A 25,202-nucleotide genomic window follows, 5' to 3' on the forward strand; every position below is an offset into this window, starting at 1 on the left:
CCTACCATGACTCGTAAAAGATACGGAGGGAAGCATATGAGAATCATATGTGAGAGGAGAAGTAGCATGGCCTAGTGGCTAGAGCACGGATTTGGGAGTCAGAAGGACCTGGGTTCTAGTCCCGGCTCTACCACTTGTCTGCTGCGTGACCTTGGGTAAGTCACTTTACTTCTCTGTGCCTCAGTTACCTATAAAATGGGGATTTAAGACTGTGAGCCCCATGTGGGACACGGACTGGGTCCAACCTGATTACTTTGTATGTACCGCAGTGCTTAGAACAGTGCCTGGCACACAGTGTACATACTAAAGAGGGAAGGAAAAGAATGTGGCGTTTTGGGGGGTTTTTCCCTCACAAAAATGATTCGGGTAGCAGAAGTAAAGTAAGGACTGCAGAGGGGAGAGACAGGAGGCAGGGAGGTCAGTGAGGAAACTGATGCAGTAGTCAAGGTGGGATAGGATAAGTGATTGGATCAGTGTGGTAAGCAGCTTGGATGGAGAGGAAAGGGCAGATTTTAACAATTTTGTGAAAGTTGAACCGACAGAATCTGGTGATGGATTGAATATGTGGGATGAGAGGGATGAATCGAGGAGGATGCCAAGGTTACAGGATTGGGGAGACAGGGAGGACAGTGGCGTGGTCTACAGTGATGGGAAAACCACAGGGAGGGCAGGGTTCGGGTGGAAAAATGAGGAGCTCTGTTTTGGACATGAAAGTGACTTGAGGAGTTACCCCACCACCACCACCCGAGATGGTACTCAGCTCTGAAGGAACAGGAATTATGCTTGCTTTCTAGCTGTGCCATTTTGTTAAGATTTATAACATCAGAGGGGTAAAGGCATTTAATCATCTAGTCTAGTAGTTCAGCTGGTAAGGAAAACTCCACCTAAGGAGCTCTGGGGCTGTGGTTCACTCCACTGCACATCGAGGGTAGCTTAACCATATGATTTCACATCAATAGCAGTACTGCTTTTCAAGTTATTCTCCGGCTCCATGGGACTCTCCAGCTACCACACACCCTGAAACGGTTCCGTGTATGACCTTCACGGGTCATTATGGTGCAAAGTCAGGTATCTTGGTGGACAATACATTACTCCACTTTGGAAGCCTTTATGAATGCCTTCGGATGCACGGAGTCCACGCAATGCAATGGAGGCATGCAATGCGAACACGACTGCTTTTGAAGTCATTAATCAATGGCATTTATTGAGCACTTACTGCATGCAGAGCACTGTACTGACAGCAAGTCACGTTTTGCCTTGTAAAGTTCAAAGCCAAAAGAATTGATGTCTAGGAGTACAAGCACAGAGAGGCGACGAGGAATTGCAGCTGCAAATGACGCTGTGGCAGAAGATCCAACACGCTAAAGAAACGGAGAGATTCTGAGAGAAAAGCAATCTCCAAATTGAGTGAAATCAGGAAGTGCTGCCTTTAGAAAAAGAATTTCAAATGAGTAGTGTGGGAGCTGCATCTCAGGAGAGAGACCTTGGAAATTCAAAAGACTTTATGTGGGAGATGAGCCAAGAAAATGTAATCACGCCTCAAGGGAAAATCAAGTAGAAGACTTGAAAAGTATCTCAGCCTGAAGAGAAGAGGCTCTGCCAGGTCATGAATCACACACTAAAGATGATAAGATTGTGTTAAAATAAAATACACTAATCTTGGTAATTTTTTTGGTGGGAAAATGCAACATTTGCAGTGAGGTGTAAAGAAGTTCATTGGATTATGAATATTGGCTACTTGTGTAAATTAGTACAGCAATTTTCCAGAATGATCAAAACTGAAGGATTTGGGGAATGAAAGCCGCTTACATCTGAGAAAGAGAACAAGAGACGAAATCTTCTGTTCAGATTCCTCTGGGCCAAAAGACAGAAATACTTTGGAATCACTCTTTGGTTGTCATCTGTAAGCAGTCTTTCATTTGTAGGAAGCCTGCTGTTTCTCCAGATGCTGATGGTGCTACTCATCACCCTCTGTGATATCAGTGAATGGCATCTTAATTTACACCGGCTAGAATTTAAGCTTTTTGTGGACAAAGAACTTGTCTCTTCATTCTCTAGTGCCTCCCCATGTGTCTAGTACAGAACTCTTGGGACATTCAGTAAACCATGACTTCCACCACAATCATTGTTATTACTATTGCTACTAACTTGGGGATGGGGCAGGGAACCTATAAATGAATAATACCTACATATCATCTAATCTAATTTTAATCAATAGTTTGCACCCTTCCTCACCAGGATTTTTACCAAAGCTGCTACGAAGTGATGAGCCAGATTCTCTCCTGTCCTTTGTCTAGTACGCTCCAGGGTGTACTATAAATTTGCTCTGTGATAATAATGTGTGGCAAAACAGTGCTAAGATCCTAGTTTTCCATAGAAAATGATGCGCAATACATTAATGCTTTTCCAAGATCTAAAATACTGACCAAAAGGAATTATGGCACTTATTAAGGACTCATGTGCTAAACGCTGGGGGAGATATAAGGTTATTTAATTAAATATTATCCCTGTCCCACAAGGGAGTTGTAGTCTACCTCACCCCCATTTCACCAATGCCCAGAGAGCCCCAGAAAGGTTAAGTGACTTGTCCAAGGTCACAGAGCAGAACCTTGATTTCCAGACTCCCAATCCTGTTCTCTCTCCATTAGGCCACATGTAAATATTTTATAAATAGTCACAAAACATAAGACATAGTTACATGAAAAAAAATCAGTGCAAATCTGTGCCATTAGATTACTTCTGTATGCAAATATAAATACAGGTATTTAATTTTCAGTGTATCCTATTCATCAAAAAGGCATCTTATGTAGGAACATATTACATTATCTATGCTAAATATATCTTTTACCATTATCTAATGCTAAAGTGTGCTTGAATCACTTTAACAAATCAGTCAAAATAGTTCAGAGGAAGGGGAAGGGAACTGCTTAAAGCAACGTAAATTTTGAGACACTACCTTGATATGAGAGAGACCTGTAAGAAATACTGGCACTACAATTCAATGACATAATTGGCTGAAAGACTGCTAAATTTCTAAATACTTTCATCAAGCGCTCTGCACATAGTAAGTGCTAAATAAATACAATTTATTGATTGACTGATTGATGTCTACCTTCCCAGTTAGAGTGTTTACTATGGGTCTTAGCCTACAGGTCTTAGCCATTAATTGGCACTAAGTAAATACTAGTAATTGAATGATTGATTTTCCCATTTCAGTTAATGGAGCTACAGCTACTCCTGGATAAACTGGGAATGTGAGAATCCACAGTAGGAAAGACCCTTTCTCTTCTGAAGAAAGCCAAGACTGAGACCACAGAAGGCAACCGACTTCTCTTCTAACTACTCAACTTTCTGGTACTAGAGGCCATGACTGTCCTGTAGGATTAGTGAAAACCTCCCAGGAGGGAGGTAGAGGGATGGAGTCTCCCAACGGGAACAACAGAGGAGTCTCAGTCCTGAGATTTCCACACTGAGAACCTTCCCGGAGGAAACCATTACTGTGCCAGAGGCTTGATCAGTCCTTTGTCTCTGCCAAGCCCGTTCTTGCTCGAGAAGGGACTGCAACAGGGTAGTAGGTGGGCTGGGATGTGACATACTGCAAGGTGCGGGTGCAGTTTTTGCCCACCAGCAAAAACCAGCTGCAGACAGAACTGGCACTAGAACCCAGATCTCCTGATGCCCAGACCACTGCTCCTTCCACCACACCAACAGCAGGGCTAAGGACTATCAATCAATCAATCGTATTTATTGAGCGCTTACTGTGTGCAGAGCACTGTACTAAGCACTTGGGAAGTACAAGTTGGCAACATACAGAGACAGTCCCTACCCAACAGTGGGCTCACAGTCTAAAAGGGGGAGACAGAGAACAAAACCAAACATACTAACAAAATAAAATAAATAGAATAGATATGTACAAGTAAAATGAATAGAGTAATAAATATGTACAAACATATATACATATACACAAGTGCTGTGGGGAAGGGAAGGAGGTAAGATGAGGGACTACACTAAGGTTTGTGGATTATCAGCGATTTTAATGATTCATGCTATTCCCGGCCCCATTTTTCAAAAATGGTATTTGTTAGGCCCTTAGTATGTGCCAGGCACTGGGGTACATAAAAGTTGGACACAGTCCATATCCCTCATGGGGCTCAGAGTCTTAATCTCCACTTCACAGATGAGGTAGCTGAGAAGTGAAGTGACTTACCCAAGGTCACATAGCAGAGAAGTGGCAGAGCTGGCATCAGAACGCAGGCCCGGGCTCTATCCAAAAGGCCACGCTGCTTCTCAACTTTACCCAGAGCGCAGAGAGCTCAAAGTACCTTTAACTCTGAAGAGATGAGCGGCAACCTACTCCTGTAGTAACCTTCGGGGCTGCTTCAACGGGAAAGAAAAATCTCTTTTGCTTGACCAAGCTGAGTGCTAGTTCAAAGAGCCAGAATGCTTTTCAGTATGAATAAATGACAGCTTATTTGTTTTGTTTTCACGGACTGGAAGAGGAAGAAATGAAAGTTCTCGGGTCTTGGGCTATCTTATATTGAGCTGCCATCTAGCCGCAAGAGAAATGTGTGACCCAAGGAGCCTTTCGGAGAGACTGCGAATACGCTTTCAAACAGCGGATCTGCTGCTTGGGCAAACAGGAGGTAGCTATTTAATGGCCGAGCAAAGAAGCCGGCACGTGTTAAGTATTGTGTGATGTTTCATTGGAAGAGTTGAGACTCGCAGAGGGGTTTAACAACTGATTATAGGAAACCCTCCGCTTTCTTTTCCGATAAAAAAGGTCATTGTGGGCAAGGGATGTGTCCGTTTATTGTTACATTGTACTTTCGCAAGTGCTGAATACAGTGCTCTGCACATAGTAAGTGCTCAATAAATACAACTGAATGAATGAATGGACGGAGGCGATTGTCAACCGGTAAGGAGAAGCAGCGTGGCTCAGTGGAAAAGAGCACGGGCTTTGGAGTCAGAAGTCATGGGTTCAAATCCCGGCTCCACCAACTGTCAGCTGAGTGACTCTGGGCAAGTCACTTCACTTCTCTGTGCCTCAGTTACCTCATCTGTAAAATGGGGATGAAGATTGAGAGCCCCCCGTGGGACGACCTGATCACCTTGTAACCTCCCCAGCGCTTAGAACAATACTTTGCACGTAGTAAGCGCTTAATAAATGCCATCATTATTATTATTCTGTCCAGCAGCCGATTCTCCGTGCTTGCCTGGATGACCTGGAAGAACAGCTCACTCTTCCCTCCCCCAACTCCTCAGCACCTCAAGCCTTCACCCATATAATATCTCTTTCCTCACCGCTGTAATTCCTGGACTAGAGTTGAGGCTTCTCCCCACAACTTCTGGAGGACGCTGCTCAACCAGATAGCCAGTGCAAGCAAAAGACAGCCAAATTGTCTTAAGGAAATTCTAAATCTATAGTATCCCATTTTAATAGTGCGGAAAGGGATTCCTCTTAGCTTCTGGTATTTCAGACCACACTCGAAGGACTGAGTAAAAAAGGGTGAAGTGTTTCTTAATGGACTTGAATGGCAGCTATTTGTTACATTTTATGGCTGCCACAAGGAGAGAGAGAGAGACTAAAATGAAGCAAAGCCTTGACAAGTGGGTCAAAAATTAATCATCTCTAGAACTGAAGGTGTAGCTCCAGTGCCTAAATTATTTTAACTCTTCTTTTTTTATGGTACTTGCTAAGGTCTTACTGTGTGCCAGCCACTGTTCTAAGCCCTGGGGTAAAAACAAGCTAATCAGATTACAACCAGTTCACATCCAATATGGAACTCACACTCTTAATCCCCATTTTATAGAAGAGGTAACTGAGGCCCAGAGAAGTGAAGCGACTTGCCCGAGGTCACACAAAAGACAAGTGGCGGAGTCAGGACTTGAACCCAGGTCCTTTTGACTCCCAGTCCCAGGCTCTATCCACTAGACCACACTGCTCTTCCTGCAGTTCCCTCATATGGAACTTTTAGACTGTGAGCCCACAGTTGGGTAGGGACTGTCTCTCTATGTTGCCAACTTGTACTTCCCAAGCACTTAGTACAGTGCTCTGCACACAGTAAGCGCTCAATAAATACGATTGATGATGATGATATGGTCTCCTCCAGCTTCACTGCTGCTCTGGGAAACAGGATGCTGGCTTGCACTCCAATCACCGGTATTTATTGAGCACTTACTTTGTGTAGAGCACTGTACAAAGCGCTTGGGAAAATGCAGAATAACAGAGTTGGCAGACAAATTCCCTGTCTTCAGGGAGCTTACAGGCTAGAAGAATTTTCAATTTAGTCAGTCAATCTTACTGACCTTTGTGGTTGAAAATGGCTGCGCTGACAGAGGGAGTTTGAGAGGAATTTGTGTATGTCTCTCATGAGGCTTAATGCGAGTGCCTTTAAGAGACAATCTCTCGAACCCTGGACCCAGGAAAATGCAAGTGGGGCACTATTTCTGGCCCTTTACAATTCAGAGCCTAGTGGATAGAGCATGGGCCTGGGAATCAGAAGGTCCTGGGTTCTAGTTCCGGCTCCGCCGCTTCACTTCTCTGTGCCTCAGTTCACTCATCTGAAAAATGGGGTCTAAGACCGTGAACCCTATGTGGGACGGGGACTGTGTCCAACCTGATGATCTAGTATCCACCCCGGCATTTAGTACAGTGTCTGGCATTTAGTAAGCACTTTAACAAACACCATTAAAAAAACAATGGGGAGTGGGGATAGGGGAGATCGTTTAGGGCAACGATCTGGGGTGTGACGGGAAGTATGGGCTGGAGCAGGGGTGGGCTTGATGTTTGGCATCACTCATTTGATTTCCTCAGGCCTTTCATTCAAACGTACTTACTGCGTGCTTGTTTGATGGTTCAGTGGTGGAATTCTCGCCTGTCTCGAGGAAGGCCCGGGTCCGGGCCAAGGCACGGAAGTATCTTATGTCATGGGTTCCAATCCGGACTCCCCCACTTCTCTGCCGTATGACCCTGGGCAAGTCACTTGACTGCGCCTCAGTTCCCTCACCTGTAAAATGGGGATTGAGACCGTGAGCCCCACTTGGGCCGAGGGACTGCGTCCGACCCGGTCTGCCGGTAATTCCCCCCCCCCCTCCCCGGCACAGAGTGAGCGGTTACCGGACGGTGGAATCATTATTAGTCTGGGCAAAGCCCTGCAGTAGGCGGTTGGTGGCCAAGGCGGGCCCGGGCCGCACACGCGGGAAAACACGGCGGCGGTGCCAGCGGCTGCTGCAACTCCGGGCTGCGGCGTTGGGAGGCGCCCTTTCCGGCCTTTCCCCTCCCCGTCTCTGCCCGCCCTCCTCCCTCCCCCTTTTCCTCCCTTTCTACTCCCCTCTGCACTCCTTCCCTCATCCTTTCTCCCTCCTCTCTCCCTTCCCTCCTCCAGAGGGGAGACCCCTTCCTCTTCCCTCCCTCCTCCTCTCCCCTCCCTCCTCTTCCTCTCCTCCCTCCCTCTTCTCTCCCCTCTCCCTCCTCCTTTCTCCCCTCCTTCCTCCTCTCCCTTCCCTCCTCCAGAGACCCCTTCCTCTTCCATTCAATCGTATTTATTGAGCGCTTACTGTGTGCAGAGCACTGTACTAAGCGCTTTCCACTTCCTTCCCTCCTCCTCTCCCCTCCCTCCTCCAGAGACCCCTTCCTCTTCCCTCCCTCCTGCTCTCTCCCCTCCCCTTCTCTTCCCTCCCTCCTGCTCTCTCCCCTCCCCTTCTCCTCTCCCCTCCCCTTCTCCTCTCCCCTCCCTCCCTCCTCCTCTCCCTCCTCCAGAGACCCCTTCCTCTTCCCTCCCTCCTCCTCTCTGCCCTCCCCTGCTCTTCCCCCCTCCTCCTCCTCCTCCTCTCCCCTCCCTCCTCCTCTTCCATCCCCTCTGTCCTCTTCCCTCCCCGCCATCCTCCTCCTCTCTCCCCTCCCTCCTCCCTCCCTCTTCTCTCCTCTCCCCTCCTCCTTTCTCCCTTGCCTCCTCTAGAGACCCCTTCCTCTTCCCTCCCTCCTCCTCTCCCCCTTTCTCCTCCTCTCTCCCGTCTGCTCCTCCCCTCTTCTCTCCCCTCCCTCCTCCTCTCCCCTCCTCCTCTCTCCCCCTTTCTCCTCCCTCCTCCTTCTCCTCTCTCCCTCTTCTCTCCCCTCTCTCCTTCTCCTCCCTCCTCCTCTCTCCCCTCCCTCCTCCTCTCTCCCCTCCCTCCTCCTCTCTCCTCCTTTCTCCTCTCTCCACCTCTCCCCTCCCTCCTCCTCTCCCCTCCTCCCTCCTCCTCTCCTCCTTTCTCCTCCCTCCCTCTCCCCTCCCTCCCTCTCCCCGCCCTGTCTGCTGCTCCTCCTCCTCTACCTCCTCCTCCTCCTCCTCCTCCTCCTCCCCTCCCCTCCCCTCCCTCCTCGGTCGCGGGCAGTGACGGCGGGTCGGCCATGAGCCTGTGGGTGGACAAGTACCGTCCCGGCTCCCTGGCCCGGCTGGACTACCACAAGGACCAGGCCAACCAGCTAAGGAACCTGGTGAGCGGGGAAACAGGGCTGGGGGGGGGGGGGCGCTGGGGGCCAGGCCCGGCTCGGGCCCTCCCGCCTGAACAACAACAACAACGGTAACGGCCTCCGCGAAAAGCGCTTACTGTGTGCCACACATTGCTCCGAGCGCTGGGGTAGATACAACTTAGGTTGGACACGGTTCCTGCCCCACTTCGGGCCCCCACTCTTCAGCCCCATTCTACAGATGAGGGAACTGAGGCCCGGACGGTGATCGTAAGCATGGGAGTTGTTAAGCGCTCGCTATGTGCTTTGCACACAGTAAGTGCTTAACAAATGCCATTATTATTATTATTTGCCAAGCACTGTCCATTCATTCGATCGTATTTATGGAGCGCTTAAAGTGCGCTGAGCACTGTACGAAGCGCTTGGGATGTAAAAGGCGGCAACATCTAGAGGCGGTCCCTTCCCACCAACGGGCTCACGGTCTAGTAGGGGGAGACGGACGACAAAAACAAAACATGCTCCAAGCCGCTGGAGTTGATACAAGGTAGTGTTGGGCACAGTCCCTGTCCCAGGGCTCACACTCTTCATCCCCATTTTACAGACTTATTCATCCATTCAATCATATTTATTGAGCGCTTACTGTGTGCAGAGCACTGGACTAAGCGCTTGGGACGTCCAAGTTGATAAGATAGAGAGACGGTCCCTATCCAGCGGCGGGCTCACAGTCTAGAAGGGGGAGACAGAAAACAAAACCAAACATATCAACAAAATAAAATAAGTAGAATAAGACGAGGGGACTGAGGGCCGGGGAATAAGAATAATTCCGGTATTTAAGAGCTTACCACATGCCAGGCAGTGTCCTAAGAGCTGGGGTGGATGCAAGCAAATCGAGTTGGATACAGTCCCTGGCCCACCCAGGGCTTACACTCCACCCCCATTTACGGGTGAGGGGGCTGAGGTCCGGAGAATAATGATAACAATAATGGTATTTGTTAAGAACTTACTACATAATAATAATAATAATGGTATTTATTAAGCGCTTACTATGTGCAAAGCACTGTTCTAAGCGCTGGGGAGGTTACAAGGTTGTTCCACGTGGGGCTCACAGTCTTTAATTCCCATTTTACAGATGAGGTAACTGAGGCACAGAGAAGTAAAGTGACTTGCCCAAAGTCACACAGCTGACAATTGGCAGAGCCGGGGTTTGAACCCATGACCTCTGACTCCAAAGCCCATGCTCTTTTCCACTGAGCCAGGCACTGTTCTAAGTGCTGGGGTGGATGCAGTCAAATGGAGTTGGACACGGTCCCTGGCCCACCCAGGGCTCACACTCTTCTTCCCCATTTACAGATGGGGGGACTGAGGTCCGGAGAATAATAATAATAATAATGGTATTTGTTAAGAGCTTATTACATGCCGGGCACTGTTTTAAGTGCTGGGGTGGGTGCAAGCAAAGTGGGTTGGACACAGTCCCTGTTCCACCCAGGGCTCACACTCTTCATTCCAATTTACAGATGAGGGGACTGAGGTCCGGAGAATAATAATAATAATAATGATATTTGTTAAGAGCTTATTACATGCCGGGCACTGTTCTAAACACGGGTGGATGCAAGCAGATCGGGTTGGACACAGTCCCTGTTCCACCCAGGGCTCACACTCTTCATCCTCATTTACAGATGAGGGGACTGAGGTCCAGAGAACAATAATAATAATAATAATAATAATAATGGTATTTGTTAAGAGCTTATTACGTGCCGGGCACCATTCTAAACGCTGGTGTGGATGCAAGCAAATCGGGTTGGACACAGTCCCTGTTCCACCCAGGGCTCACACTCTTCATCCCAGGTTACAGATGAGGGGACTGAGGTCCGGAGAATAATAATAATGGTATTTGTTAAGAGCTTATTACGTGCCGGGCACCGTTCTAAGCGCTGGAGTGGATGCACAAGCAAAGTGGGTTGGACGCAGTCCGTGTTCCACCCAGGGCTCACACTCTTCATCCCAATTTACAGATGAGGGGACTGAGGTCCAGAGAACAATAATAATAATGGTAGTAATACCGTTCTAAGCGCTGGGGTGGATGCAAGCAAAGCGGGTTGGACCCAGTCCTTGTCCCACGTGGGGCTCACAATCTCAGTCCCCATTTTACAGATGGGGGAACTGAGGCCCAGAGAAGTGACTTGCCCCGGGCCTCAGGGCAGACAAGTGGCGGAGACGGGGTTAGAACCCGTGACCTTCTGTGCTCCCTCCCGGGCCCGGCCTCTGCCCACTAAGCCCCACTGCTTTCATCTCCCACCGCCTCCTCCTTGTCCTTACCTTAGAGAAGCAGCGTGGCTCAGTGGGAAGAGCACGGGCTTTGGAGTCAGAGGTCATGGGTTCGAATGCCGGCTCCACCACATGTCTGCTGTGTGACCTTGGGCAAGTCACTTAACTTCTCTGAGCCACAGTTACCTCACCTGTAAAATGGGGATGAAGACTGTGAGCCCCACGTGGGACAACCTGATCACCTTGTATCCCCCCCAGCGCTTAGAACAGTGCTTTGCACATAGTAAGCGCTTAACAAATGCCATCATTATTATTATTATTATTACCTTGTAGGCCGGTCCTTTCCTCCATGTCTCCCGCACGGTCCCCCTTGGGTGGTGGGCGGCCTGGTCACCTCGTACCCTCCGGCCTTGTACTTCCCAAGAGCTTAGTACAGTGCTCTGCACACAGTAAGCGCTCAATAAATACGACTGAATGACCTTGGGGCCAGGACCGTGGCTTTCCAGGGCTTCTCCCCAACGTTTAGTGCAGGGCCCCACACCCCGCAGGGGCCCCGTACGTGGGCATTAGCACGTGGATGGGCCCTGCCTTAGGGCTAGGCCCAGACTTCTCCCACCCTTTAATAATAATAATCATCCTGGTATTTGTTAAGCGCTTACTATGTGCCAAGCACTGTGTAGTTTCTTCTTTTTTCCCCTTCAATCCCTTTGCTTCCTCCTGCCGTTGGGAAGGGTGGTTTTCCGTCGGGGACCCAGCCCGCCATGGAGGAAAACCCAAGTGACCCCAAGGTACGCCTTGACGGGTCCTGGGCGCATGCGCGCAACCGGCCCTTCCAAGGCACCTGCCCCTTCATTCATTCATTCATTCATTCATTCATTCATTCATTCGCCTTGAGTGCTCTCTGTGTAATAATAATGTTGGTATTTGGAGAAGCAGCGTGGCTCAGTGGAAGGAGCACGGGCTTTGGAGTCCGAGGTCATGGGTTCAAATCCTGGCTCCGCCAACTGTGTGACTTTGGGCAGGTCACTTAACTTCTCTGTGCCTCAGTTACCTCATCTGCAAAATAGGGATTAAAACTGTGATCCCCCCATAATAATAATAATAATGATGGCATTTATTAAGCACTTGCTATGTGCAAAGCACTGTTCTAAGCACTGGGGAGGTTACAAGGTGATCAGGATGTCCCATGGGGGGCTCACAGTCTTCATTCCCATTTTACAGATGAGGTAACTGTGGCACAGAGAAGTTAAGTGACTTGCCCAAAGTCACACAGCTGACAATTGGCGGAGCTGGGATTTGAACCCGTGACCTCTGACTCCAAAGCCTGGGCTCTTTTCCATTGAGCCACGCTGCTTCTCAATGGACATGGGACAACCTGATCATCTTGTAACCTCCCCAGCGCTTAGAACAGTGCTTGGCACATAGTAAGTGCGTAACAAATACGATCATTATTATTTGTTAAGCGCTTACTATGTGCCAAGCACTGTTCCAAGCGCTGGGGTAGATACAGAGTAAGCGCTTAGTACAGTGCTCTGCACACAGTAAGCACTCAATAAATACGATTGATTGATTAATTACAGGGTAATCAGGTTGTCCCACGTGGGGCTCATGGCCTTGATCCCCATTTTACAGACGAGGTAACTGAGGCACAGAGAAGTTGCGATGCCCAAAGTTACACCGCTGACAGGGGGCGGAGCCGGGATTAGAACCCATGACCTCTGACTCGCAAGCCCGGGCTCTTCCACTGAGCCACGCTGCTGTGTGCAGAGCATGTTATTAATAATAATGATGGCATTTCTTAAGCGCTTACTGTGTGCAAAGCACTGTTCTAAGCGCTGGATAGCATGTCCCACTCGGGGGTTACAATCCAAGAGGGAAAGACTGCAGGTATTTTATCCCCATTTTACAGATGAGGAAACTGAGGTCCAGAGAGTTTCATTCATGTGCCCAAGGTCACATAGGTTAAGTGGCAGAGCTGGGAATAGAACCCAGGTGTCCAAGATCTCCGACCTGGGCTCTCTCCACTGAGTCATGCTGGCTCCCTACCTTCTGTGTTGAGTTTGCTAGTTGTGCAGAATTAATTGGTCTCCACCTTGATTTTTCACTCATGGAGGGTACATTTGTTGAGCTGAAAAACATAAGATACAAACATTTCGGGCATGGGACGGTTTTTGGAAAAAAAAAGTATTTGCATTTTCAGTGTGAGTCCTACAGATGCTAATATGTACAATATTAGTGTTCTAGTGGGAAAACAAGTCTCGCTGACTATATATATCTCTCAATATATATGAGATATATATATATATATTTATTTATTTTATTTTGTTAGTATGGTTTTGTTCTGTCTCCCCCTTTTATCATCATCATCATCATCATCAATCGTATTTATTGAGCGCTTACTATGTGCAGAGCACTGTACTAAGCGCTTGGGAAGTACAAATTGGCAACATATAGAGACAGTCCCTACCCAACAGTGGGCTCACAGTCTAGAAGGGGGAGACAGAGAACAAAAGCAAACATACTAACAAAATAAAATAAATAGGATAGATATGTACAAGTAAAAAAAATAAATAAATAGAGTAATAAATATGTACAAACATATATACATATATACTTTTAGACTGTGAGCCCACTGTTGGGTAGGGACTGTCTCAATATGTTGCCAATTTGTACTTCCCAAGTGCTTAGTACAGTGCTCTGCACATAGCGCTCAGTAAATACGATTGATGATGATGAGCTTAAATGCTGTCCAGTCATTTCTGATTCCTGGTGACTTTATGGACATAATTATGGATGTATTGTCTCCAGAAACTGACTTTATTTTTTTTATCAGAGGGAAGATGTTGACATGATTGTCTCTGTGCTCTTTCCAGGTACAGTGTGGGGACTTTCCTCATCTTCTAGTGTATGGACCATCGGGAGCTGGGAAAAAGACACGAATAATGTGTCTTCTGCGGGAGCTGTATGGTACCGGAGTGGAGAAATTGAGGATTGAGCATCAAGCCATCACAGTAAGCGCACTTGCTGAAATTTATATTGTTGCGGAGGGAGTTAAGACATAATAATTGTGGTACGGTTTCAAGGGGTTACTATGTGCCAAGCACTGTACCAAGCGCTGGGGTGGATACAAGACAGTCAGGTCTCCGCATGGGGCTTACAGTCTAAGTAGGAGGGAGAACAGGCATTGAATCCCCATTTTGCGGATGAGGAAACCGAGGCCCAGAGAAGTTGTGAGTGGCAGGAATTAGAATTCCTAGGCCTGTGATCTTTCCGTTAGGCCACTCTGCATCACGATGACACAAGATCACCTCTCCGTATCCAATGAGGTGGGTAAGGGCACGAGAGCTGAGACTTCCCGGTGAATCTGGATCAGAGCTGCTGCTGCTAGTCTGGTCTCTTGACTCCAAATCCAGAGTTATGTCAGTAGCCTGTCTTTGCTGATCCATCAAGTCGTATATCATCATTTTGCTGATATAAAGCGTAAAGCACGTGTCTAAATGTATTGGTCTTCACCCAGACACTAAATGAACAGGATTTCAATATAGCCCCACGGCAGTTATGTATATGTCTCTAAATGGTATAGGATAAATTATTTGTATTAATGTCCATCTCCCCCTCTACACTTTTTGGCAGGGAATGTATCTACCAACTCTGCTGTATTGTCCTCTCCCAGATGCTTAGTACAGTACTCTGGACACAGTGAGCGCTCAATAAATACTTGATAAAGAAATATTTTTTACCAATTTTCATGGTCTTCCTGGAAAGAGCACAAATTAATATTCATTCATTCATTCATATTGAGCGCTTACTGTGTGCAGAGCACTGTACTAAGCGCTTGGGAAGTACAAGTTGGCAACATATAGAGACGGTCCCTACCCAACAGTGGGCTCACAGTCTAGAAGAAGTCGAATAAATGTTTGTACACCATTCTGTTGATTCAGTATTCTGTTGGATTCCTGGGGACCCCAGATTTTTCCTTTGAATTTTACTGGTGTTGAAAGCTAAGCAACTGTAATTTGTTGCCTTTCCTGGCTCTGCTGTCGGCTCAGGATGTGTCCTTCCCCAGGAAACCTGCCCCTCTGTCTTTCTGTGAGTCCTGCTTTTATGTAAATGTATATTGAGCCAACCCTGAGGCTTCCTGTCCCTGGAAGGAACTAGGGGAGTCTCTGCAGCTTAAGCAAGTGCTAAATTAAGCATAAAGTAGACTGCCGAGCCTTCTCACACTGAAAGAGGAAACCTACGTGCTTTTTAGCTGCGAAGCAGACTTGAGGGGTGCCACACAGAATATGAATGCGGTAAAATGCCAACCCTGGCATCGTGCAGTACATTTTTATGGGCACCTCGCTGTGCACCTTAACAGATGTGAATATATATGTGTGTGTGTATGCATGTAATCTCAAGTTTTAGACAACCCCAAGAGTTGAGTCAAATCTCAAGGGCGGCAAAAAAGTGGAAGAGGCAAATTCTTGTAACCAGTCTTCAGTCGAGGTTCAGTGGCAGCAAGAACAACGAGCAGAGCTACATTGAGTAAAATTCTCCAAATAAAAAAATTTCAGGCCCCTAAAGGAAAATGAGAGAATTCCCGCCAAATGAATATTTTGGGTATTCCTTGAATGACCTGTTTATCCTAAGAACATGAGCCATGCCAATACTGGGTCAGATTAAGGCCTGTCCAGGCTGGCATCTTGTGTCTGACAGAGCCACCGGATTGCTTGGAAGGCCAGGGTTCCCTGATCTCCATTCTAATTGGTCAGGGATGCACCATATAATATCCCTAAAACATTTTGCTCAACACCTCTCTAGATTTCTTTTTAACTCCATACGTACGGTTCTGAGGACAGATGTTAAATTTAGTTTTTTTGGATTAGCCGAGCAACAACGAAACCAGAATCTAGAAGGTACTCTTGGGAGTTCTCATTTTCTACCTAATTTTTTGGAGCAATTGGTCTGTAGTATTTCATGTCAATACTTCAGATGTTAATGCCTGAAGAAATTAATTTCTATAAGCGAGAACAGAAAGACTCGATTAGTGAGAGAGTGTATGAGAAAATCTGTTTGCTTTTTTTTTAATGCCAGGAGATTTCCACTAGGCTAGCCACAGAGGATATTTTTTTCTTTCCCTCTCAAAATTGGCTTTGACTATTCAGTGCATCATCAATAAAAATTGAATCTGTTTCCTTTTTACACAGACCCCTTCTAAGAAGAAAGTTGAAATCAGCACCATTGCAAGTAATTACCATCTTGAAGTTAACCCAAGGTAAATTGTTAATCAAGAGAAATGACTTTTTTTATGGAGGATGTTTTCCATTTGATGACTCGGGTTGCAAATCAGCCCCAATTTCCTCCCCACTCTTCATTTCTCCTTAGAAGGAGAGTAGATGGTTTTTGTCCCAAGTAGGTGGTGGTGGGGGGTCTCCGGGTACTTAAAACTGAATGAAAATGGTCATTGGCATTATTTAATGTTGGGGGCTGTGGGGATGACTGCACAATCAACATAAAGCTGTGTCCCTGTCAGGTGGTTTTGTAATCTGGGGATTTTCTGAACACTGACCCGGAAAATCTCCCTCAGTAATCCTGCCCCAACAACTGTTTTAACGGTGTATTATTGGCGGGCCCATCCTCACGCCTTATTTTTCTCCAATTTCCCCCCAACGAAGCGATGCAGGCAACAATGATCGTGTGGTAATCCAGGAGCTGTTAAAAACAGTGGCACAATCGCAGCAGCTCGAGACGAGCACCCAACGGGATTTTAAAGGTAACGTGAAAGAGGATCTGAAACAGGGTTTTAAAAGAGAAGCAGAATGTCATAGCCCAAAAGAGATAAAGATGGGGAACATTTTAACAGGCTGAGTTTTGGGTGAGGAAGAGGCGATTTCTTGAACTGCACAGGTCTCATTTACTCATTCAGTCGTAGTTATTGAGTGCTTACTGTGTGCACAGCACTGTACTAAGTGCTTGGAAAGTACAGTTCAGCCACAGAGACATTCCCTACCCAACAACAGGCTGACTTTGTGCTAAGATCTCATCGACGAGTTAAGGGAAAGAGTGGTGGCTCAATGGTGAGAAGCATGATTACTGCACTTTTAATCTCAAAACATTTGTTGTACCGTGGAGTTTGTGGGAGTGGTCTATTAAGCAGGGTTTGCTCTCGTTGGTTGGCAATGTTGACCCCTGGAACTATACTGAGGTGGTGTTGCATGGCCCAGTGTCATCTTCGCTGTCTGTGTCCCTCTCTTCTTATCTGGGATAATGCCACAGTGTGTCAGCACTGTCCTGTGGGGACCATACCCATCCTTGGGTGCCCCAAGAGGTATTTAGTGAAACACACTTATTTACTAGTGCTGCTTGGGGCCTTATAAATTAGTGAAGTCCTTCTGGTGTGAGGGGGCAGCTATGAAAACCCTTATGGAGTTAACACCTTACCCTGATGAATGATGACGGAGTACCTCCCCCGGCCCCCGGAAATGACTGACGGGCCTCGGTCCAGTCACAGACACCTCGGGGTCGAGAACCCAAGAGGAGGAGCGGGCTAGTAGTTGGCTTGGCACCACTTGCACTTTTTCACTCCTGCCCGATGGGCTCCTGGAAACAAGCGGGCAGACAAAGGAGCAGCACATCGTGAAGCGCGTGCAAGGATTTTCCACACAAAGTCCATTTGAGTGACCTCAGCATCGCTCCGATGTCAGAGACCAGCAGGCAGGTGCCAGGTTAGTCTCCTCGACAGTTGCCGTGCTGGTGGTAGCCACCTACGTTGTCAGCTGTTTAACGATTCCTGCTGAATGGGTCCGGGACCGCTGCCAATTTTACCCAATTGCCATGGCAGCCGTAGGAGCCCTCACTTATGTCCTGGATCTCCAAATTATAGAGGAAACCCGAGAATGCAGTTCCTGACTGTATTTCACCTTTTTCTATTTAAGACATTTCCTTGTTCTGTAACGAACACTTCGTACGCCCAACCTCTTGGTGTTGAGGCTCACTTTAAGTTTCATTCTCCGGTAGTAAGTGCAGTTTTATTTCTGTTTCCTTCAGTGGTCTTGTTGACTGAAGTTGACAAACTCACCAAAGACGCCCAGCATGCCTTGCGCAGAACCATGGAGAAGTACATGGCGACCTGCCGGTTGATCCTGTGTTGCAATTCTACATCTAAAGTAATCCCGCCGATTCGAAGCAGGTGCCTGGCTGTCCGTGTGCCGGCTCCCAGCATCGAAGATGTAAGTTGTCCTTTAGAAAAAACATCCATTAGGCAAGGTTTAACAATGAGGGTGTGGGCCCAAGTGCTTAGCGAAATGGCAGTAAAGGAGAAAATAGGGTGGAATAGATGAGAGTATTCAGGGACGGCCCCCTGAAGGAGATGGGATATCTGCAGGGCTTTGAAGATGAGGAGAGCAGTGGTCTTCCAAGGCAGAGGGTGTGAGGGGAGAGAGATGAGAACCAGCCACTGTGAGTAGGTTGTCTTGGAAGGAGTAAAGCATGTGGGTTGGAGTGGAGCGCGAGAGGAGGAAGAATAAATAGTGGGGAGTGCTTTAAAACCAGTGGTCATGAGTTCCTGCTTGATGAGGAGAGGAATGGACAACTGTTAGTGGGGGTTTTGAGGCATTACTGATAACGCTGAGGCAGGAAATGTGACTTGGGCTGAGAGGAACTTCTCTTTATCTGCCTTTCTCCTCTTTGAAAAAAAAAAAAGAGGAAAGAGCAGTAAAACCAGCATCTTTGGTTGGCCTGGGTCGGAACAGGAACCGTTTTCCTTGTAGATCTGCCACGTGTTGTCTACCGTGTGCAAGAAAGAGGGTCTGAGCCTCCCTCCAGCCCTGGCTCGCCGGCTCGCAGAAAAGGCCAGCAGGAACCTGCGCAAGGCGCTGCTCATGTGCGAGGCCTGCAAAGTGCAACAGTACGTGCCCACCGTCGGGAAATGGGCGGGGGGCGGGCGCAATTGGCAGTCTACATTTCCGTCAAGTGCCAACGGACGAGGGGATGTTCCTTGCCACGCAGGTACCCTTTCACCGCCGACCAAGAGATCCCCGAGACAGACTGGGAGGTGTATCTGCGAGAGACGGCTAACGCCATTGTCAGTCAGCAGACCCCTCAAAGGTGAGCCCACTGCGCTGCTCCGAATCCTTCGGAAGAGAAATATGAAACCACACGCTTTGGTTTGTAAAATTCGACGGCGGCGTTCGGAGTCTTTCGGGACCGGAATCAAAAAAAAATAAATACCACACCCTAGATTTAACACCTCCGAAGGAGAGAGTTGGATTCAATTTCAGAAATTACTTCCCTTTGGATTATTGAACAGATGTCATAGTAGGGCATGAAATTGTACGGTTTTATCTCATTTTAGCCTGACTCATACCATCCAAATCTAATTTTGCTTTTTAATCTTGGAGTTAAGCCTAAAAGTACCCTGAAAAAAACTAAATTTTAATTTTGGCAGCGACAGTGTTCAGAAACCCTCAAGTCCATTTACAGCTCCATCCTGAATCTGCCATGCCTGACTTTGATTCGGCTTCTTTGGATACTGAATAATTTTGGAGTGTGATCTGTGAAAGTTTTGATCATTTTAAATATAATCTTTTTTTTTCCTTTCCCCTGGGGAACGTCTCTTCTCCCCGCTTGGTTCTGAAAGGACTGAACGGACCTATTTCTATTTAGTTGGCCTTATTTTGTGACCGCCGTGGAAGTCATTGCTGTTGTCTTTTTAATTTTCCCCCATCGGTCCGGATAGCTAACAAATCTGTTTATGCAGTGTGGGAGGGCTGTCGTTGCTTACTGCAGCTGCCGACTGTGGGCGTATCTTCCACTGTGCTCTAAAAAAAAGTCCCCTTCAGCAATACAGAGCAGTGGGGTCAGCCGGCAACGCCAGCTGCCCTTGTCTAGTTCCGATCGCTGGCAAAACCCGGGTCCATTTCCCTCATATCGTGCCAGCGGGAAAGAGAGTGTGACAAATTGCTGGTCTCGATTTTTTTTTGAGCCCTTAGGCTTGGCGACTGAAGGAAACTATGGTTGCCAACATTGGTTCAGCGTTCAGCTAAATGTGTTTATCAGAGGGTGGCGTTTTTTGGTAGAAAACGATCCCGTCACCCCCATGGCTACTAAGTTTCAGCCGCCTCTCCTGAACAAATCCCTCGGCCTGCGGCCTGGGGTCCCTCTCCTTTGTCCTGTTCCTTGAGCCACGTCATGATGGGGCAGATCGCTTCCTTGGTGATTGCTGGGGTGATAGCCTTGGAGGTGGTGCAGGTGGATATTTATTTATTTATTTATTTATTTATTTTACTTGTACATATCTATTCTATTTATTTTATTTTGTTAGTATGTTTGGTTTTGTTCCCTGTCTCCCCCTTTTAGACTGTGAGCCCACTGTTGGGTAGGGACTGTCTCTATATGTTGCCAATTTGTACTTCCCAAGCGCTTAGTACAGTGCTTTGCACATAGTAAGCGCTCAATAAATACGATTGATGATGATGATGATATGGAAGGTGCTGGAGTGGGGGGGTGATTGATCTGATGACTCTAAAAGTCCTTGAAGGCAGGGAGCGTATCTTCTAGCTTGAGTACTCTCCCGGAGGCTTGGTACAGTGGTCTGCCCACAGTTAGCGCTCAGTAAATCCCGCTGATTGGTACTTGTTGACGGCTGCTGGAGGTTACTGATGCCTTTTCTCAACCCATTTGGTAAGTCGTTCAGTGAAACTGACTCCACACTGCAAACAAAGTTAAATGATGCCTTGCTTTACTTGGTGATGTTAGAACTCAGCTCTACAAAAGCGTCTCGTTAAACTTTGGGTTTCCTTCAGCGTGCCTCAACTGTAATAAAAGCTTAAAAATAAAATTCGCTCTTATTTATCTGATCTTAACACCTAGAGCCGCAGTTTGCATTTGGTAGATTTTTCTGATGATCATTTAGGGGGGAGGCGGTCATGCATTTTTGTGACCTCTGTTTTTAACAGGCTTCTTGAAGTTCGCGGACGACTTTATGAACTCCTAACTCACTGCATTCCTCCTGAGATAATAATGAAGGTAATTTGATTTCACAGCTGTGGCTGTTCATAGCCCAAAGAATGAGACTTGAGGGTAAAGAAAGGGTTTCTTTCACATACTTTTCCCCCTTCAGTTCACCAGTAAATGAGACAACTGAAGATTTCATGTAGGTAATGGGAATATAAAGCAGGCAGTAAAGTCATTGCTAGGAAGGGTTGAGTCTATTTTGCACAAATTTATGTCATGAGCCATTCCTTTACATGTATTTAATTAGAACAAGATTGAAATGCTTAAAAGAAAAAAAAGATTGCTTATGATTTAATGTTGGCTTTCAAAAATGCTTTACTATCCTTTACCAACAAAATCATAAAAGTAAACTTTTTTTTCCATTGGATTGATCTGTTGGAAACTAGGGGAAGAAAAAAGAAACTTGCACCCTTTGGACGAGTTGCAGCTCATTAAAAACAGTTCTTTGGTGACCTACATAAAGAAATGTAAGGTGGGGAAATAGTTTTTTAGGTGATTAAACATGAGTGCAGTGCTGTTACACACCAAGAGGTAGTGTGGTATCTCTGGACCCATTTGAATTCAGCAGTTTGTATTCATGGGAGCTGACCCCTTGCCCTCTAGTTTTGTACCTAGTAGAAGTGGGGCACGCCAACTGATGACAAAATTTGTGTGTTCGTGGGGAAAACTGAGGCAAGCTCTGACGTATACTGTCGAATTCGTATTTGTGCCTTTCTTCTAGGGACTTCTCTCAGAACTTTTAAACAACTGTGACGGACAACTGAAAGGCGAGGTGACCCAGATGGCAGCCTACTATGAGCATCGCCTACAACTGGGCAGCAAAGCCATCTACCACCTAGAAGCATTTGTGGCTAAATTCATGGCACTGTATAAGAAGTTTATGGAGGATGGCCTGGAAGCCATGATGTTCTAATTTTTCTTGCTGTGGACGCTTATAATCCTTTTATACCGAGAGCATGATGTTCTAATTTTTCTAGCTGTGGACGCTTATAATCCTTTTATACCGAGAGCTGTAGGGCAAATAAATTCCTGCTTCCTTTAGCATTCCCTGGTCTGTTGTGTCGGAGGATAATGTTTATGTGGCGTGTCTGTCATCCGCTTTGTGGGTGGTTTAATGATAGGGTGATCAGCGCTTAGAACAGTGCTTTGCACATAGTAAGCGCTTAATAAATGCCATCATTATTATTATTATTATTATCTGACTGAGGGGTGGAGTCCTGGGTTGGGGCCTCGTCTGCTTTAATAACCGGGGCTGGAGCTCTGCTGTGCCTTCCATTTACTTCAGTCTGCCCTCCTCCTCGGAGGCCCATTGAGTTGTCCTTCGTATTAGAAGATCGGTCAACTGTATTTATTACTTGCTGTGGGCAGAGGACCGTTCTAAGCGCTTGGGAGAGTACAGTATAACAGAACTGATACACCTGTTCCCTGATTGGTGAAATTCACTCGTGAGTGCATGTGACTGAAAATAATTACGATGCTGGTATTTTTTAAGCGCTTACTATGTGTCGAGCAGTGTTCTAAGCACTGGGGTAGATCCAAGATTTTCAGGTTGGACGCAGTCTCTGTCCCACATGGGGCTCACAGTCTTAATCCCCGTTTTATAGATGAGGGAACTGAAGCACAGTGAAGTGGCTTGCCCAAAGACACACAGCAGACAGGAGGTGGAGCAGGGATTAGAAGCCAGGTCCTAAATCCCAGGCCTGCGCTTTATCCAGTTTGTCATGCTGCTTCCCTACAAAAAATGCCCATGCAACAGATACCCATGGTTCCAGCCACGTTGGGCACACAAAAAGGCTACCTAGGAGGGGCAAAGTTAGAACACCTCTGATGGCAATCAGGGGCTTTTCTACCTTCTTTAGAAGCTCATCCCCCGAAACCTCAGCCATGCCCACCTTCTCCGCCCAGGGAATAGTGTTCAGCAGAGCTGGGGAAGTGGCCGAGCACGGTCCCTGGGGCTGTGGGTCTCAATGGCCCTGTGCTCCCGGCTTCGGTCTGGCTTCTGGAGAAGCAGCGTGGCTCAGTGGCAAGTGCAGGGGCTTTGGAGTCAGAGGTCGTGGGTCCAAATCCCGGCTCTGCCCATTGTCAGCTTTGTGACTTTGGGCAAGTCGCTTCACTTCTCTGGGCCTCAGTTCCCTCATCTGTAAAATGGGATGAAGACTGTGAGCCCCCCGTGGGACAATCTGATCACCTTGTAACCTCCCCAGCGCTTAGAACAGTGCTTTGCACATAGTAAGCGCTTAATAAATGCCATTATTATTATTATTATTATTCTGGGAAGCTGGCGGGAGTGCAGGTTAGCAACAGGGACGGTTTAGACTGTGAGCTCGTCCTCTACGCTGTCAACTTGAGGGCAGGGAATGTCTGCCAACTCCATTCTAGTGTACTCTCTCAAGTGCTTAGTACAGGGGCTCTGCACACAGTAAGTGCTCAATATATACCATTGATTGTTGTAGCCTCTGCTTCGACTCCCCCAACTTGCTGGGCTTCCGAGACCTTACCACATCACCGAATGGCTCGGCAACCCCCTGTACAATATGGGGGGGGAGAAGCAGCGTGGCCTAGTACATAGAGCACAGACCTGGGATTCAGTAGGACCTAAATTCTAATCCTAGCTCTGCCACTTGTCCGCTGTGTGACTTGGGCAAGTCACTTCACTTCTCTGTGCCTCAGTTCCCTCATCTGTAAGGAGCTCCATGTGGGAGAGGGACACTGTACTCAACCTGATTAGCTTGAATCTACCCTAGCGCATAGTACAGTGCCTGGCATCTATTAAGTGCTTACCAAATACAACAATTATTCTTATTATACCTTTGCCCCAAGTCATTACCTGCCCCCTGTTCACTGCAAGATAGCCTTGTTCACTCTAGCTTCCGAATACGACTTCTCCCTCTCGATCGTTTCCAACACTACCGGGCACTGCTTTGCACACAAATCTGGAAGACAACAGCAGGAATAAAAGAACCTTAGTCATTTAGATTGGTGTTAGCTCGATTATTAATAAAGGAAACATGAAACATTCACCCTTGCGTGGATACTTTAAAGTAACTAAAATTGAAAGCTCATGAGAATAAACATAGCCAATACTTATGGTTTACTTAACTCAAGACTATAATCCTGAAATTGAATTGCACAGTGTGAACGATGCAGATTGCTCTTTGCTCTTCGCAGTGTTTCCATAAAATGAAATCCGATATACCTTGATTTTTTTTTCCCTTTTGTCTTTCTTACAAAGCACTTCACAGAAACACCCAGTTGTCACGGTTCTACAAAATGGTGTCCTCGGCTAGCGGCCTGAGACTTAAGACATGAGTCAGGATAATTTAAATTCTCTCATTACTAAATGATAACCTTCTACACTGCAAAATATATTCCTTTCTTAAAAAAAAATACAAAGGAGCTCTTGGCAGCCGTTTCTTCAGTACCTATCTCCTAAGTGCTGTATAATCTTTTTATGGGCTTCAAACTGATGAATTCTTACCTCACCCAGCGGAGTTGCTTCTCTAGCTGTTTGTCCTTGGAGCTTTCCTAGCCGTTCTTCACTGCAGCGAATTCGGGGAAAGTTTGGGTTGGGTGTCTTAAGGCCGGTAATAAACTTTTTCCCTGCGTTCTGTGCTGAAAAGTGCTTCCAATAAACTTCAGAGTGTGTCTACATTATTGCCTTTCGGTGAGGTAAATTATACAGTGGATTCACAGCTGCCATCCTAAGAAATGACTTTCTCTTTTAATGGGGCAAGAGGAAGGAACTTACAGTTGAAATACAGGCAGTTGTGCCTGATTGAATGACCTCCTGTTTCTCCCCAGTACCGGAAATCCCCTTTCCAAGCCATAATCAATCAATCGTATTTATTGAGCACTTACTGTGTGTAGAGCTGTACTACTTACAGTAGTACTTACTGTACTAAGCGCTTGGGAAGTACAAGTTGGCAACATATAGAGACAGTCCCTACCCAACAGTGGGCTCACAGTCTAAAAGGGGGAGATAGAGAACAAAACCAAACATACTAACAAAATAAAATGAATAGATATGTACAAGTAAAATAAATAGAGTAATAAATATGTACAAACATATATACATATATACAGGTGCTGTGGGGAAGGGAAGGAGGTAAGATGGGGGGATGGAGAGGGGGACGAGGGGGAGAGGAAGGAAGGGGCTGAGTCTGGGAAGGCCTCCTGGAGGAGGTGAGCGCTCAGTAGGGCCTTGAAGGGAGGGAGAGAGCTAGCTTGGCGGATGGGCACAGGGAGGGCATTCCAGGCCTGGGGGATGACGTGGGCCGGGGGTCGATGGCGGGACAGGCGAGAACGAGGTACAGTGAGGAGATTAGCGGCAGAGGAGCGGAGGGTGCAGCTGCGCTGGAGAAGGAGAGAAGGGAGGTGAGGTAGGAGGGGGCGAGGTGATGGACAGCCTTGAAGCCCAGGGTGAGGAGTTTCTGCCTGATGCGCAGATTGATTGGCAGCCACTGGAGATTTTTGAGGAGGGGAGTAACATGCC

General features: G+C 47.0%; 2 protein-coding genes across 2 annotated transcripts in view; one reads left to right on the top strand and one right to left on the bottom strand.

Moving 5' to 3' along the window:
* STARD13 (StAR related lipid transfer domain containing 13) overlaps nucleotides 1–6,935 on the bottom strand; it is a 326,179-nt gene extending 319,244 nt beyond the window's left edge. Inside the window, exon 1 of the mRNA XM_038761765.1 lies at nucleotides 6,838–6,935. The gene's annotated coding sequence lies outside the window, so the exon portion shown is untranslated. The remainder of the gene's footprint in view (nucleotides 1–6,837) is intronic.
* A 1,402-nt stretch (nucleotides 6,936–8,337) lies between these two features.
* RFC3 (replication factor C subunit 3) lies at nucleotides 8,338–21,757 on the top strand. Its single transcript, XM_038762135.1, has 9 exons — nucleotides 8,338–8,476; nucleotides 13,588–13,725; nucleotides 15,904–15,971; nucleotides 16,372–16,469; nucleotides 17,744–17,925; nucleotides 18,466–18,602; nucleotides 18,704–18,802; nucleotides 20,653–20,722; nucleotides 21,432–21,757. The coding sequence occupies exons 1-9, from the start codon at nucleotides 8,390–8,392 to the stop codon at nucleotides 21,621–21,623; spliced, it is 1,071 nt and encodes a 356-aa protein (XP_038618063.1). The 5' UTR covers nucleotides 8,338–8,389; the 3' UTR covers nucleotides 21,624–21,757.
* The last annotated feature ends 3,445 nt before the right edge of the window (nucleotides 21,758–25,202 follow it).

Source organism: Tachyglossus aculeatus, chromosome 20 (assembly GCF_015852505.1).
Source record: "Tachyglossus aculeatus isolate mTacAcu1 chromosome 20, mTacAcu1.pri, whole genome shotgun sequence".
In the NCBI taxonomy this organism is placed as follows: Eukaryota; Metazoa; Chordata; class Mammalia; order Monotremata; family Tachyglossidae; genus Tachyglossus; species Tachyglossus aculeatus.